Here is a 14,217-nt window from a genome sequence, read left to right as displayed (position 1 = left end):
TGAATAATCTTGAAAATCAGTTTTGGCTAATGGGCAAACAGTTGTCAAACAATGGGCATGGGGAGCTGGACACTGGCAGAGCAGAGGGGATATGTATCAATAAAAGACACAAAAGTTTAAATACCATACAGTGGGGAAAGGGTCCTCCTTTTCATACAACTTTGAAAAAAACTAATCCTTAAAACTACAAGCTTGAATGGTACATGCAATTTGATTATTTTATATTTACTTTAAGAAAAAAATATTATTACGGTTTTCTTTATTAATTCTTAAAATTGCTGTCATGAAGCATTGGTTCACCCCACAGCGTGCGTGTCAACACATACCCATTGGCATGTGGTGCATTTTTGTATGTGCTCTGGTGCATTGTCTACATCCATTGCAGTTCAGTATATGGCTCTAATACTTCCCATGTATATGAAGTGGAAAAAAACTCATCTGCAAGCTTCTTGAATTTATCAATGCTATCAGCGGATACCACTGCCTGTGAAAGGGAATTCCACAATTTTACTACTCACAGTAAAAACCCTTTACATACTCTAAAATTGAATCCCCTTTCATCTAATCTCTTGTTGTATCCTTATGTTCTCAATATAGTTTTACCTAGAGCACGGTGTGGTAAAATGCTGTCTGCTTCATTTTTTTATAGCACGCCCCAATGCAGCGCATTGCTGTGAACAATGGCAAAAGAAAACAAGGCTAACACATGTGGTGTCAACAAGGCCTAAAACAGTATTTACACTATTAATTGCTTATGTTTGAGATCAATGGGATATTTGGATTTTTACCAATATGAAAGCAATCCCTCTATACATACCTGGCCACATGTCCAGAAGGGGACTACAAATATAAAAAATATAAAAATATAAACAGATAATGAGAAACAAAATGTGCTGAATGTTACTTCTTTGTTTTCTTGTAGCTGGTGTTTGGATTGTTACAAGCTGGGTTTATAGTTATCTACCTGTCAGATCCTCTCATAAGTGGCTTTACTATTGCAGCTGCTATACATGTTCTGGTGTCTCAGCTTAAGTTTATACTTGGAATAAAGATATCAAACTTCAGCGGACCTTTATCACTGTTCTTCGTGAGTATCTTCATGTTTTCAGTTGTTTTCTCAATCTGCATGTCTGATGCATCTTTTCACAAAAAGGAAACTTAAATACTGCTATTGTTTAGCTATATAGAATGTAACATCATGTAAGAATTATCATTGTATGAATCATCATTGTTTTAATTTCATAGTATTCCTGGTCCACTTCTATTCAGTAAGGTGGTGCAAAGAGGAATAGCAATGTACAAATTGCTGTATCATATAGCAGCCAATCAAGATATTACAGGTATTCCTCACTTAGCGACCGAGTTCCGTTCCTACGACCAATTGGTCGTTAAGTGAGGAACTCTATACAGTACTCTACTTCATTAGTACAGTACTGTATAGTGTTGCAGATGTACAGTACCGAACAGTGCACTGTACATCGGGCAATGAAAATACTTACCGGGACCCGCAGTGAAGATGAGAGGACATCACTTCCGCCGGCGACACGTCGCACTGACACTGACGCGCAAGGTCAGAGGTTGATCAGCGGTCCGTCGTAAGTGCGAGTGGTCGCAAAGCAGGTAAGTCGGTAACCGAGGAATGTCTGTATATATACATATATATATATATATATATCCAGGGGTGTGGAATTCCTATCGCCCGACGGGACAGGCAGTTTCGGGCGCCGGGTGAGTAGTTTTTTTGTACATTTAGCCCTGCTCTGGACAAGCAGAGCTAAATGTACAGCGTGGGACCGCCGCTCGTTTTCATACAAGTAATCTGATCAGATCACTTGTATGAAAGGAGCGGCAGCAATCGTGTCCGGCCCCCGCCGCCGTGGTTTGCGGGGTCCCCCGCTCCTCTATGGGACCTGTGACCACGGCACATGAGCTCACCATAGAGCCGTAGAGCAGACGGAGAACCTCTGTTCTTCGTCTGCTCTGTGTTATCAGTGAGACCATGGCGCTGTGATCACAGCGCCACCTATCTCAGCTGTCAGGAACTGCACAGAACATCTGTTCTGTGTTGGAGGGCAGGTTCCATAGAGATAACCTGTCACCTCCAAACTATCACATAAGGGATTTTTTATCCCCTATGTGATAGGAATAAAATTAAGTGGGGGAAAAAAGTAAAAAAAATAATGAATAAAAATACATGATAAAGTTATAAAATATTAATAAAATATATAAAAATAAAAGTGATAAAGTAAATAAAAACAAAAATGTTAAACCAACCCCGCCATCTGCATGCAAATAAACGCATGCATAGGACATTGTGTGTGTGCGTTGAGTGCTGCCGCCATTCCACTGTGTGCCATATTGTGGTAGCCAGGCAGCAGAACTCTCCTACACGCACAATGTGCATTAAAGGGTAAGTTCACTTTCCCAGATAATATGGGAAAATTGAATTATCCGATCAAATCTGGCCCGATCTCTCCCAAACACATCCCCCGGCTATACTTACCTTTCAGCGAACAGTCCTTACCCTCCGCCAGTACAGGTGTACTATTTGTACCCCGTACCGCAGTCCAGCCCTATGCATTTTGAATTTCGCTCGCACATTGCAAGCACTCATTGATCAGCGTGGACAGGTGACCATGCTGACCAATGAGAAGCGCTATTTAGTACAGTCAAATACAGTTTTGATTAGGGATGCACCAATACAGAGTATATGCTCCGATACCTTTCCAAATACTGGAACTTCCGGTCAGTGGAAGATTTCCTCTGACCGGCAGTGGCGTAGGGGAACATGGAGCCAACTTTTCCTATGCAATCAGCAAGGAGCTGGCTTCCTGGCCAATCAGGAAATCGGGAGGTGGGTCATTAGTCGCTTTCCTGCTTCCTGAACATCGAGCCGGCATCCCGGCCAATCAGGTCATTACTCGCCGCCCGTTCTCCTGATTGGCTGGGAAGCCGTTTTCCCTGCCAATCACAATCAAGTCGGCCAAACAACATGCAGTCGGCTTCCCTGGCAATCAGGAAGCTGGGTAGCATGTAATTACCCACTGCCCAGCTTCCTGATTGCCCGGGAAGCCTGCTCCATGCCAACGGAAGCACCAATACGCTGTATCGGCGAGTACCAAAAGCAAAATATCAGTACTCGTACTCGATATCCAAAAACCTATATCGGTGCATCCCTATTTTTGATTAAAACTCATTTTTTTTTATTGGGACAAGTAGATTGTCACAAGGGACAGGTAGATTCTGCCCCCGCTTTAGCCCTTGGACAAGTAGTTTTTTTTTAAATTTCCACACCCCTGATGTCTATTTACTTTTCTGATTATAGTAAACTAACATGTGATTGGCTTCTTTGGGTTACTGCACTTTGCATATTGTCTGTATTTTGCTTTCCTTTATTAAAGCCCAGTTAAACTCAGTCTAAATTTGCTGAATACATTCCAGGTAAACAAAAGATGTGCAAAGTCTTACAGTTTGTTAGAAGAGCCTGTCCCCTGCCAGCAGCTACAGGGTGGGACCGTTGCTCTTTGTAGGGAAGCAGTGATCTCTTTGCAGAGGGCAATTAGCAAGGAGCATCAGCTTTTCTGATTGCAGAGCATGTGTGACTCAGTAAGGCGGGTTTTAGGCCTCTGCAGAGAGACCACTGCTTCTCCACTGAGAGCACAGATCCCACGCTGCAGCTGATGGCAGAGGACAGGCTGTAGCTGCTTTGGAAAGATTTAAACTGAAGGTTCAGTTGAGCTTTACTAGAGCTCATATATGATTATGTCTTTCTGTCTTTGCAGACACTAGAGGACATCTTTCAGAAGATAAATAGTACAAACATGGTTGATCTTGCTACATCAATTATTATTATGGCAGTGGTCCTTATTGTCAAAGAACTGAATAATCGATATCGGATGAACATACCCTTTCCCATCCCTGTTGAGCTAATAATGGTAAGCCCTGTTGCAAACATAAACATAAACGTGTAGAAATTCTGTAGATAGAACTTGTATTTGTAAAATGTAATTGAATTAGGTAAACCTGAAATTACCTTTTAGTATTTCATATTTACCACTTGTAGCCAGCAAGCGGCAAACTCCAAACAATAGCAGCGGCTATATCCAGATCAGAGTCATGTAGAAGGAAAATACACTCTACCTTTTTTCCGACAATACTTTTCTTTGAATCACTTGTTGGTGATCCTCTATTCTTAGAAATGCCTTTTCTTCTTAGCATGTCACTGCACTGTTTGAAAGTGAAAAACAGTGTACACCAAAAGCAGCTCACATTATAGCACTCATTTTCACTCCACCCCCTATCTCCATAGTAAAAAGAAAAGTTAGCCATAGACTGATTAGGCCTATTTTTCCTGATTAAAACTATCCTGCTGCTGGCCAATTTTAGACAACTCTAACATCTCTGAGCTGACAATCTAAATTCTTGTATGAACATACCCGACTGTGCCTTGAATACATTTCAAACAATACTCCTTTATTAAAACTGCCCTGCTGCAGGCCAATTTTTAGCCTGCTGAACCAACTGAAGCCTCTCAATTCTTAAGAGTTTGATAGAAATTGGGCACTAGAAGGACAGTTTTGCATCAGCAAGAACAAGGACAGCCTTAGGGAACAGCTGGCCAAATTCTAACCACTGGTTAAAGGCAAATCTATTATTGTTTTATGACAAAGCATGCAATACTGCTACAACTGCCTGAAGAAAGGCCTTTCTTAAAATATAATCAGATGGTGGTGCTGAATGTAAGCCAAGCTAAATCTAAAAGAAAAAAATCATGTCCTCCTCAACTTTCTATGTTGCCCTCAAAACCGCATGTAAAAAATCCTCTCCTTGCTGCAAAGTATTTTTAAAACATTATTCCTATATGAAAATTACATTAATATCAGCACTTACATTATTTAAAATGCATTCAAGTACCCTAACTATTAACAAAAATGTATTTGTGTATCACTCAGCTGCAGATCCTCAAATCATGTCTGAATTTATGCTGATGTCATCCTTTCTTCTGGAGGGTGGCTACTTTTGTTCCCCATGGTCCCTGTGTGTGTTGTAAAGTAGTCACCGCTCCAAGCTCACGCCCGTGATGGACTATAATCTCATGTTTAGTTTACTAATTTGTATTAAGCTCTTAGATCTCTACAACCCCCCGACACTTGTGGCTATGATTCCAGGCTTTGCCCTCCCCCACCCAGAGAGCCCAGGACAGCGAACAACTGTTCAGTTCCAGGAAGCAAAGATGATTTCATCACTTCTGGTTTCTGAGTTGTCATTCCATGGCCAAAAAGGGCTGCAAATGGTGACATTAATGGGGTCTTATAGATCACTAATGTCTCCATAAAGAGAACCTGTCTCCACTAAAGTGTTATCTCACAGGACGCATTTGAGCCCCCTATGTGATGGCAATAAAGTTAAGTAAAAATTAAAAAATTATAATTAAAATGACCTTAAGTGTATTTTGTATTGAAAATTTGGGTTTGATAAACAGTTGAGCTAATATAACGTGATATAAACTTTTAAACAAGATCTCTATTTTCAGGAAATATATAATTGTGGGGGTTTTAGTAATCTTCAGGCCTAAAATTTGCATTTTAACATGTGTGCAGAAAACTCAAAAATGGCTCTGCCAGCAAAAGGGTTAGATAACAAATAACTTTTTTTTGGCATGTGTTATCCTAAATCTATAAACACAATGGTTCTGTTCTAGAAACCTGCATTAATACATTAACTGTTTGTTTACATTATAGGAAATATTTGTAATAAAAAAGGTTAAATAATCTGTTTTGTGTTTTTTCTTACAGACTGTTTTAGCAACTGGCATATCATATGCATTTGACTTCAACAGGAAATTTCATGTGCAGATAATTGGAGCATTAGAAAGTGGGTAAGTGCAGTGACATATATCTGTTACAGGGGAAAGGCTAGCAGTGGACAGCCCTGCTTGGACTGTTCCTTGGTGTCCATGTCTTGTGCATAGTTTACCCCTGCCAATACTAGTTATGCCTGATACATATACATATCCCCACATACATGCTTTTTTAAATACTATTGTGGTTTTTTATATGCAGATATCAGCCTCCTATAACACCAAGCATATCCATTTTCCAAGAATGTATAGCTGAGGGTTTCACTATTGCTATTGTGGCCTTTGCTGTTGGATTTTCAGTCGCCAGAGTCTATTCCATCAAACATGATTACCCCATAAATGGAAACCAGGTAATCTAATCTTTTTCAAGAGTTCACTATTCGAATATGTTAACTGTTTAGCTGTCAAAGGATTTGTAGTTCTTTGCAGCCAATCCTGTGACCTACACACCTCTGGTACACTGCAAAGATGGGCAGGTGATACAAGTATTCAAAGAGTATCATCACCTTCGTCTAACTAATACAGAGGTGATCCAGGAAGCAGTAAATCTGAACCAGTAGGTATTAAAGTAATCTTCTTGGGTAAAAGAGTTAACACATCTGTGTAAGTGTGTAATTAGATGTTTGCCTGAGGTTTCCCTTTAGAAGTTGTCCCAGACGTTTACTGTGGTCTGTGTCCCCAGTGGAAAAATCTGTAATTTCTGTTCAGTGGTCACCAAGACAGGAAGTAAGGGGAAACTTCTAGTATATGGATACAAGCAGCAATAAAGCCAATTTAATATTAGAATGGCAAAAGTCTAGAACCTTGTCAGGTTTTTATTGCAGTCTGCCCTTGGGACAGGAAACTAAGGGAAATCTCAACATGAATGCTGGCAGCAAGAAAACCTGACACATGAGCAAATCATTGTTTACTCTATCCAACTTTTTTTTTTTTTAAACACTTTTTGCTGGAGTCATGTGGTTTATGTGTACAATAAATTGTATTATATGATCAATATATAAAAAAAAATACTTCTCAATTAATGTTAATTTGATATATAAATGTGTTTTTCTTTCAGGAATTAGTGGCATTTGGATTAGGGAACATATTTTGTGGCTGTTTTAAAGGTTTTGCAGTTAGCACAGCCCTGTCAAGGTCAGCTGTCCAGGAAAGCACTGGAGGGAAATCCCAGGTACCATTTTGTTGTAATAGGTTTTATTGACTATTGTGGCATTGTGAGGCAATACCACGGTGTTAGGTGGCCTCAAAGTCACCCAGGGTTCTCAGCCAGAGGGGCTGAGTGGCTCCAGGAAGACATTACTGGTACCAGGAGAGAACTGCCTTTTCAGTTCTTTCTGGGTTTTCTGGATCAAGGTTGGGATCCTGGAGCCAGGAGATTTCTTAGAGCTCTGGGTGGGAAGAAGTCTCCATTCCTGGGTCCATGCTTTGGTGGTGACCAGCACCTGATTGTGCACCTGTTTACATCCCTCATGAAGTGTGTGCTGGGATGTGTTCAGGGCCCCACCTGTGAGTCAGGAGAGCTCCACCCCGGAGTCAGTGTGGAGGCCAGGGCAGCAGGTTTGTGAACCATATTGAGAGGATTGGCATGTTATTGCTGTTGTCTGGAGGAACCAGACAGTGGCCCTAAAGATTGAGGCCGGAACAGCAGTGCTGCGACTAAGATTGAGGCCGGAGCAGCAGTGCTGCGAGAGAGACTTGTTAAAAGACTGGGACACCTTGAGTGTACGTGACAACTCGAGGATTGGTGAGCCCCTATCTGTTATTCTACAGCAAGCTATTTATGTTGGATTTCGTGTTATCTATCGTTTTGAAAGCAAATAAACTGCATCTGACTTGCACCTCCGGTCTACAGTGGAGTGTCCTTGTTACACTATATATAACAATAAACAGGACACATAACATATGTAATCTTTCCTTTTTTTAAAGAAGAAAAAAACATAGTCGCCAAACTAAATCATAACCATAAACAAAACCATGACTTTCATTTAGAGTTATTTTTATTGAAATAAGATCAAATGTTTATACTTCTTGTATTGCAGTACACTCATTCTCCTTTCATACACTACCATACCTTACATTTCCAAATATTCCATCTGTTTTCTGGATTAAATATTTTATCAAAAGCCCTTATATAGTTAATCTGAGAAGTAAGAAAATAGTAGAGAAGACCATTGATTTAATTTAACCACCATATTTCTATACACAGTTGATTGTTAACTGAGTACAACAAAATATTGGGTAAAATTGTCAACTGTGGTTAACTAAGAGCATAGGGTTCTGTCTATAGAGGTTTTTCTGTCTTATTTTTATTCTCTATCGGTTGAACTTGATGGTATTGTTTCAACCAGTCTAACTATGTAACAACCCCTATAATAAATTGTCTCTAAGTAACAGCTATTATCACTCTGGATTAAAGACTTTGCTTCATCGATCATTGATGAGCATATGCTGTATTCATGTGTCTACAGTATACTGTCACTTGCAGGAGTATCTAGTACTAGGTTGTTAGTAAAAATAAAAAATAAACCAGAAGGATGCAAAGGGGACATCTCCATCTGGTGAGTATACATCATCATTATTATGTAGCCTCAGTTTTTCCTGGTTTCCTGTGGAGAAATTATGTATTTTTCCCACTCTGCTAGATCAAAACATTTTTTGCCTGTAGTTTTAGGCTGGATAATATAGATTGTGGTAGCACCTCCAGTCAGCCAAGGAGTGAAGTGTCTCCCTGATGTTACTCTAGATGCATTATTTTACTGTGATGGCTTTGCTTTGAAAATGGCAGTGTCTTGCCTGATAGTGCTCGCACTTGGTGTTCTTCATATGACAGATGAGGGCCAACAATCTTTGTATTCACTACAGACCCCACGGGTGTCAGACAAATGGTAACATGACTACTAGATAGCTCTGCTGACTCATTTCTAATGGTGAGTATGCTGGTCACATTGCTTTTTGGAGTTCCCTGCCCTGTATAATTTAAACAGCCTGTGTTGCTGGCTGCAGCCCAGTCTCAATCAGGTGTGGGCTAACTTATCCAGCCTCTGTGTGTCTTGCTGGCTGCATCACTAGCTTAGTCAGCTGTGGCTTAATAAATCTGACCACACACCTCCAGCTCTGGGATTGGCCTTGTCTCTGGTGGTGCCCTATTTAAGCATTACTAACCTGTTCCTTTGTGCTATGTGATAGTTCATTCTACACTAGCCTGTGCCTGGTCTCTGTACATCCTGTCTTTGGAGATCTTCTTGTCTTTCTCTGGTACAGACCTCAGCCCATCAACGGATTACTTTTAGCCAACTGCCAGCCCTGACCTCAGCCTGTCCATGGATTATTCTTTGCCAGCAACCAGCCCTGACCTCCGCTTGTTCACAGATTTCTCTTTGCCAGCCTTGACGTCAGTCTGTCTACAAATTACTCTATGCCAGCCCTGACCTCAGTTTGTCAACAGATTACTCTTTGCCATCCCTGATCTTGGCCTGTCCATGGATTACTCTTTGCCAGCTGCCAGCCTTGACCTTAGCTTGACCTTGGAATCCTCTATTGTCATCGCCTCTATCTCCAGTCCAAACCTGGAGGCAACCTGCAGTGTTAACCAGCCAGGGCATACAGTCTAAGTTCTGTGGACATCCAAGTACCAGTAGGCACACCTACCTTAAGGGAACAGCGGCTGCTATAGGTAAAGTAATCAAGTGAATGATTTGGCATCAATGTATGGTGATTTCTGGGTAAATCTAGAGTATATATGACATCTGACCATTTAAAGATTGACACCGGATAATCTCCTGCAGCGGGAAGATGGTGAGAGCACTGACTGGTAAGTATACCTTGCTGGGATTGGAGGTGGTGGGTTACCAACTATAATAGAGTACTTACAGATCATAAAATAATAATACGCTATAGGTATAGATGCAATAAAAAAATTTAATTTTCATATTAATTACAGGTGTTCACTAATTTCATGTGGTCAAACTTTCACATTACAGCTCGGCATGGCTACACATTTACTGATGTAGTTGTGACAAAACGTTTCTAGGGATTTTGCTGGCCTTTAATTTTTGTGCAATTCCAACCATTTTTATTTGAAGAATGTCAACAGCACAACAGTTTCTTTGCAGCAAATGAGTGGTCATTTATTAATACATGCTGTCTCGTTTTGCCAGTGCTTTCGGGGCCATGCAGGGTCCCCTTCATCAGGCTCAGAGATGACATGGTCATCTCTGAGCCTGATGAAGGGGACCCTGCACGGCCACTCATTTGCTGTAAAGAAACTGGTGTGCTGGTGACATTCTTCAAGTATCTTCATGTTGGTGGCGCCATGCACAGTCACTTCAAGCATCTGCTTGCATATCTGCATGGGAACCCTGGTAATGAGTGCAGCATCTTCCTTCCAACCATTTTTAGTCACAAAAACAACTAAATGGACCAGGGCAACCAACATTGTTTCTCAGTCCGATAGAAGCTGTTGGTGGTAGTTTTTTTTTTGTGCTCAGATGTTGGTGTGAATGGGTTTTAAAAGTGTCATATGTATGACCAGCATTAGGGTTAACTAGGGGTTAGGTGCACAATTCATCCTTAAAGAAAACCTGTGCTGAGCCTGAGGATGCTATTGCTAATACATAATTGTTTCTGAAAAGTCTAGTTACTCAGATGTCACACTAATTTAGTTGTTACAATGCTTTTTGAGTCATTGATCTGTAACAAACATGCAACAAGTGAAATCGGATGGTAACCACAAACCACAAGGGCCTTATATGAAATCTTTAATACTGAGAGTCCAGGGAGCAAATTGCATCCAGATATATGGTCCAAAACAGAGGTTAATAAACAGTGGACAATAAACAAAGCGCATTATCCCTGGGGTAGATGTGTATAGAAATAAAAGAGATGGCAAAGTATCAAAGATTATTTTCTCAAGACGAAATAATAAACCACTGATCCCTGGGGACAACACAGATGGACTTGCGAATGTTCAGAAAAATGTTGGAAATCACAATGGGCATATGGATGTGAGTCAGAAAATGAGTCAGAAAATAGTAAAGCATTAGAGCATCATGACAGCCAGGAAACTAGCCTTTTCAGAAGTAGAAGTTAACAATGGCTACCTGCAGATTTCAAAGAATCTGACTTATTTGTTCTAGGTCCTATTCACATAGGTGGCAAGGGGGTGGTAAAACTGCACAGTGCTGTATGCATTGTCATGGCAGTGGTGCTTTCTGGTGCAGGGTGGCAAAAAATATATAGCATGCTGAGTTTGAAAAACAGTAGCACTTGTCGATTGTAATGAATGGGACCATGCTGCAACCATGTACCCATGTATTGCAAAAAAAAACTGCATTCAGGAGGTGGGAGTACCTCATTGGATCCTTTTTCAGAGGGCAGTGGAGACTGCAGGTTAGTTGGACGAGGCAAAAATCATATTGTGTATCTAAAATAACCATTTATTTTTTTGAATCTGCCATTTTCTTCACAACAGTAACCAAAACATAAATTCATTGATTTTTATCGTTGCAGATTTCTGGTCTTATCTCTGCTCTAATTGTTATGATAGTGACTTTGGCTATTGGCTTCCTTCTAGAAGCTTTACCTAAGGTATTTACACCTTTGTAATTGCAGAATGTAAAAAAAAAAATGCTATCCTGTTTATTGTATTGAAGGTCGGGGGCCACTGTTTTGCCAAAGGTGGCACCCCTGGTTGTCAACATTCTTTAGGACCACAGCGAAGCTCTGCCTGTCCTATTAACAAGAACAAAATGCATCAAATGTTCTGAATGAGGAAAACATTAAAAATTGTAAATATATTAGGTAAATTCTGTTGTGTGTATGGTACTTCCAGGGTTTTATATTAAAGTATTTAAAAAGCTATTTGAGAGCCTATTAACATTACTACCAAAGTATATCTGTAAAAAATAAGTCAAGGCAACTAGACTTGCTGTATTTTTCTTGAAGACATTTCACTGGTCATCCAACCAGCTTTCACAATTCTGAATGACTTGTACAAAAAAATGATCTGGGAATAAATATGGTGAATGTTGCTCCAATCCACATAAGCTATTAGTCACAACCAGGTGTTGATCATTGAAGAAGACAGGTGTCTTCTTTAATGATCACAATATACAGTTAGTTTTAACCTTTTATCTCTGAATCTTATTGATTTCCATGGCCCATTCCTTAATATTTGGAACTCTCTGTGTGTTCCAGTATCGTGGAATCAATATTCTTGCTGCTGCTATAAAAAATCTAAATTGTTTTTTGCTTTTTTTTACCGAGCCTGGAAAAATTGAAAGGAGAGCTATTTTAGGTGATGGATCCACTCTAGTGCCCATTACCTGGCTATAAATTTCAAAAACATATTCCCAAAAAGGCATTATATGTTCACATTTCCACCATACGTGAAGATAGGTTCCTTCCTCCTTCCCACATCTCCAGCACACTGATGATTTTATCGGAAAAATTCTATGAAGTTTGGTCGGACATTTACACCATCGAGATAGGATTTTGTACCCCTTCTCTTGGTATGAGGCGGCAATAGATATCTTATAAGTCATAATAAAAGATTTTTGTATTTCCTCCTTTGGAGGGGGATTTGTAAATCATTCTCCCATGTTGTCATAAAGTAGGGTCTTGTAGGGAATCGTTCTTTCATTAAATTCTGATATAATATAGAAATCATGTGAGTTGGTCTTTCTTTCTGACAACACATATTCTCAAACCAAGTCAATGGTTTATGTATTAAAGCTTTCTCTTGCAAACTTTCATATAAGGCTCTAAGCTGAAAATACTGCAACCATTGACTGCATCCACACCTTTGTTCGGTTATCAGAGAAGTCATTGGCTTCAGATTTACTAATGTAAGAGCATCTATTATAGGTGAGGGTAAGCAGCAAGTCCATTGTAAGAACTGTCCCTTTGATTCCCCTGGTTTAAATATTGGGTTCCCCATGATAGGAGTCATGGGTCCCCCAATAGTGGAGATCTGATTTTTTTCTTACCATGTTGTCCCATATCTTCAGGAGAGGAGGCACGCAGAAGGGGAGGTCCTGCCTCTGTGGTCTTAACTCGGGTTCTATCCATGGTATTGAAAAAGGATAGGGGAGATCTCCCTCTCCAGAGTGACCCATAGCTTATTTATATCGTTAAACTGTCGATCCAGTATATGTGCCAATAGTGTGGAATTATAGTATGTTCTCAGGTCTGGAAGGGACAACCCTCCCCCCTCCTTCCTTCTTATTAAAATATCATATGCTATTCTAGGAGAGCGCCCTGCCCATATGTATTGAATCAGTGCTGAGCGATTTTGATGAAAAAAGGAGGCCGGTAATTCTATAGGTAAGGTCTGAAAAAGATATAAAAAACGAGGAAGTATATCCATTTTATATAGAGCTATTCTACCTACCCAAGAGTGTTTATAGGGTGTCAATCTCTTCATTTGTGCGATAGAAGACTGTAACAGAGGTCTATCATTAAGATCATAGAGTTCCGCTAGGTCTTTAGGGAGAAGTATCCCCAGATATCTTATGGCTGAGGTCTGCCACCTGAACGGAAAGCTGTCAATCAGGTGGGAGACTTCCTCATCAGATAGTGTTACATTCAGTACCTCTGTCTTTTGGAGATTAACTTTAAAATTACTAGCCAACCCAAATTTCCGGAATTCTTCCAACAATGACGGAACCCTATTCTTGGGTTTGTTACATACAATAATACATCATCTGCGTAAAGTCCTATTTTATATTGATCCCTTAGGATGTGGATCCCTTTTGATTGACGGCTTTTCCCTGATTGCTACAGCCAGGTGTTCCATGGCTAAGACATATAGCATTGGTGATAGGGGGCATCCCTGTCTAGTACCATTTTGAATATTAATAGGAGATGAAAGAAAGCCATTTATCCTGATTCTTGCGGTAGGTCTTTTATATAGGGCCATAATTTTTTCTACTACCGTTCTGGGTATGCCTATCTGTAACAATGTCTGGAGCAAAAAAGCCCAACTCAACTCAAAATAGTGGGAGTCTGTTGGCGTTTGCATATCTCATAAGGGTCACTGTCTTAATAGTATTGTCCCTGGCTTCTCTGCCAGGGACAAATCCTACTTGATCTCTATGAATAATTGATGGTATATAGGTCCCTAGACGATTTGCAATAATTTTTGTGTATATTTTCTACATTAATAAGAGATATAGGCCTATAATTTTGACAGTGATTTTTATAATATTTATTATACAATGTTACCGTATGAGTTTATGTCAAATCTTCATAAGACATGTATATAGTTTTATTTCTTGTTTTAAATATTTCCCCTGAGGTGTTGATAGCTTTTGGGGAAAGAAAGTCTTTGTTGTGCTTATGACGCTGTGGAGGGGAGT

General features: G+C 40.0%; 1 protein-coding gene across 1 annotated transcript in view; it reads left to right on the top strand.

Moving 5' to 3' along the window:
• LOC108787500 overlaps positions 1-14,217 on the top strand; it is a 176,851-nt gene that overhangs the window by 57,458 nt on the left and 105,176 nt on the right. Inside the window, exons 24-29 of the mRNA XM_018557073.1 lie at positions 923-1,087; positions 3,783-3,935; positions 5,796-5,878; positions 6,063-6,210; positions 6,918-7,031; positions 11,369-11,446. Coding sequence (XP_018412575.1) covers positions 923-1,087; positions 3,783-3,935; positions 5,796-5,878; positions 6,063-6,210; positions 6,918-7,031; positions 11,369-11,446 — 741 coding nt within the window. The remainder of the gene's footprint in view (positions 1-922; positions 1,088-3,782; positions 3,936-5,795; positions 5,879-6,062; positions 6,211-6,917; positions 7,032-11,368; positions 11,447-14,217) is intronic.

This window comes from Nanorana parkeri, unplaced genomic scaffold (assembly GCF_000935625.1).
Source record: "Nanorana parkeri isolate BGI_ZX_2015 unplaced genomic scaffold, ASM93562v1 scaffold265, whole genome shotgun sequence".
Lineage (NCBI taxonomy): Eukaryota > Metazoa > Chordata > Amphibia > Anura > Dicroglossidae > Nanorana > Nanorana parkeri.
This window is presented reverse-complemented; position numbering and strand designations above follow the sequence as displayed.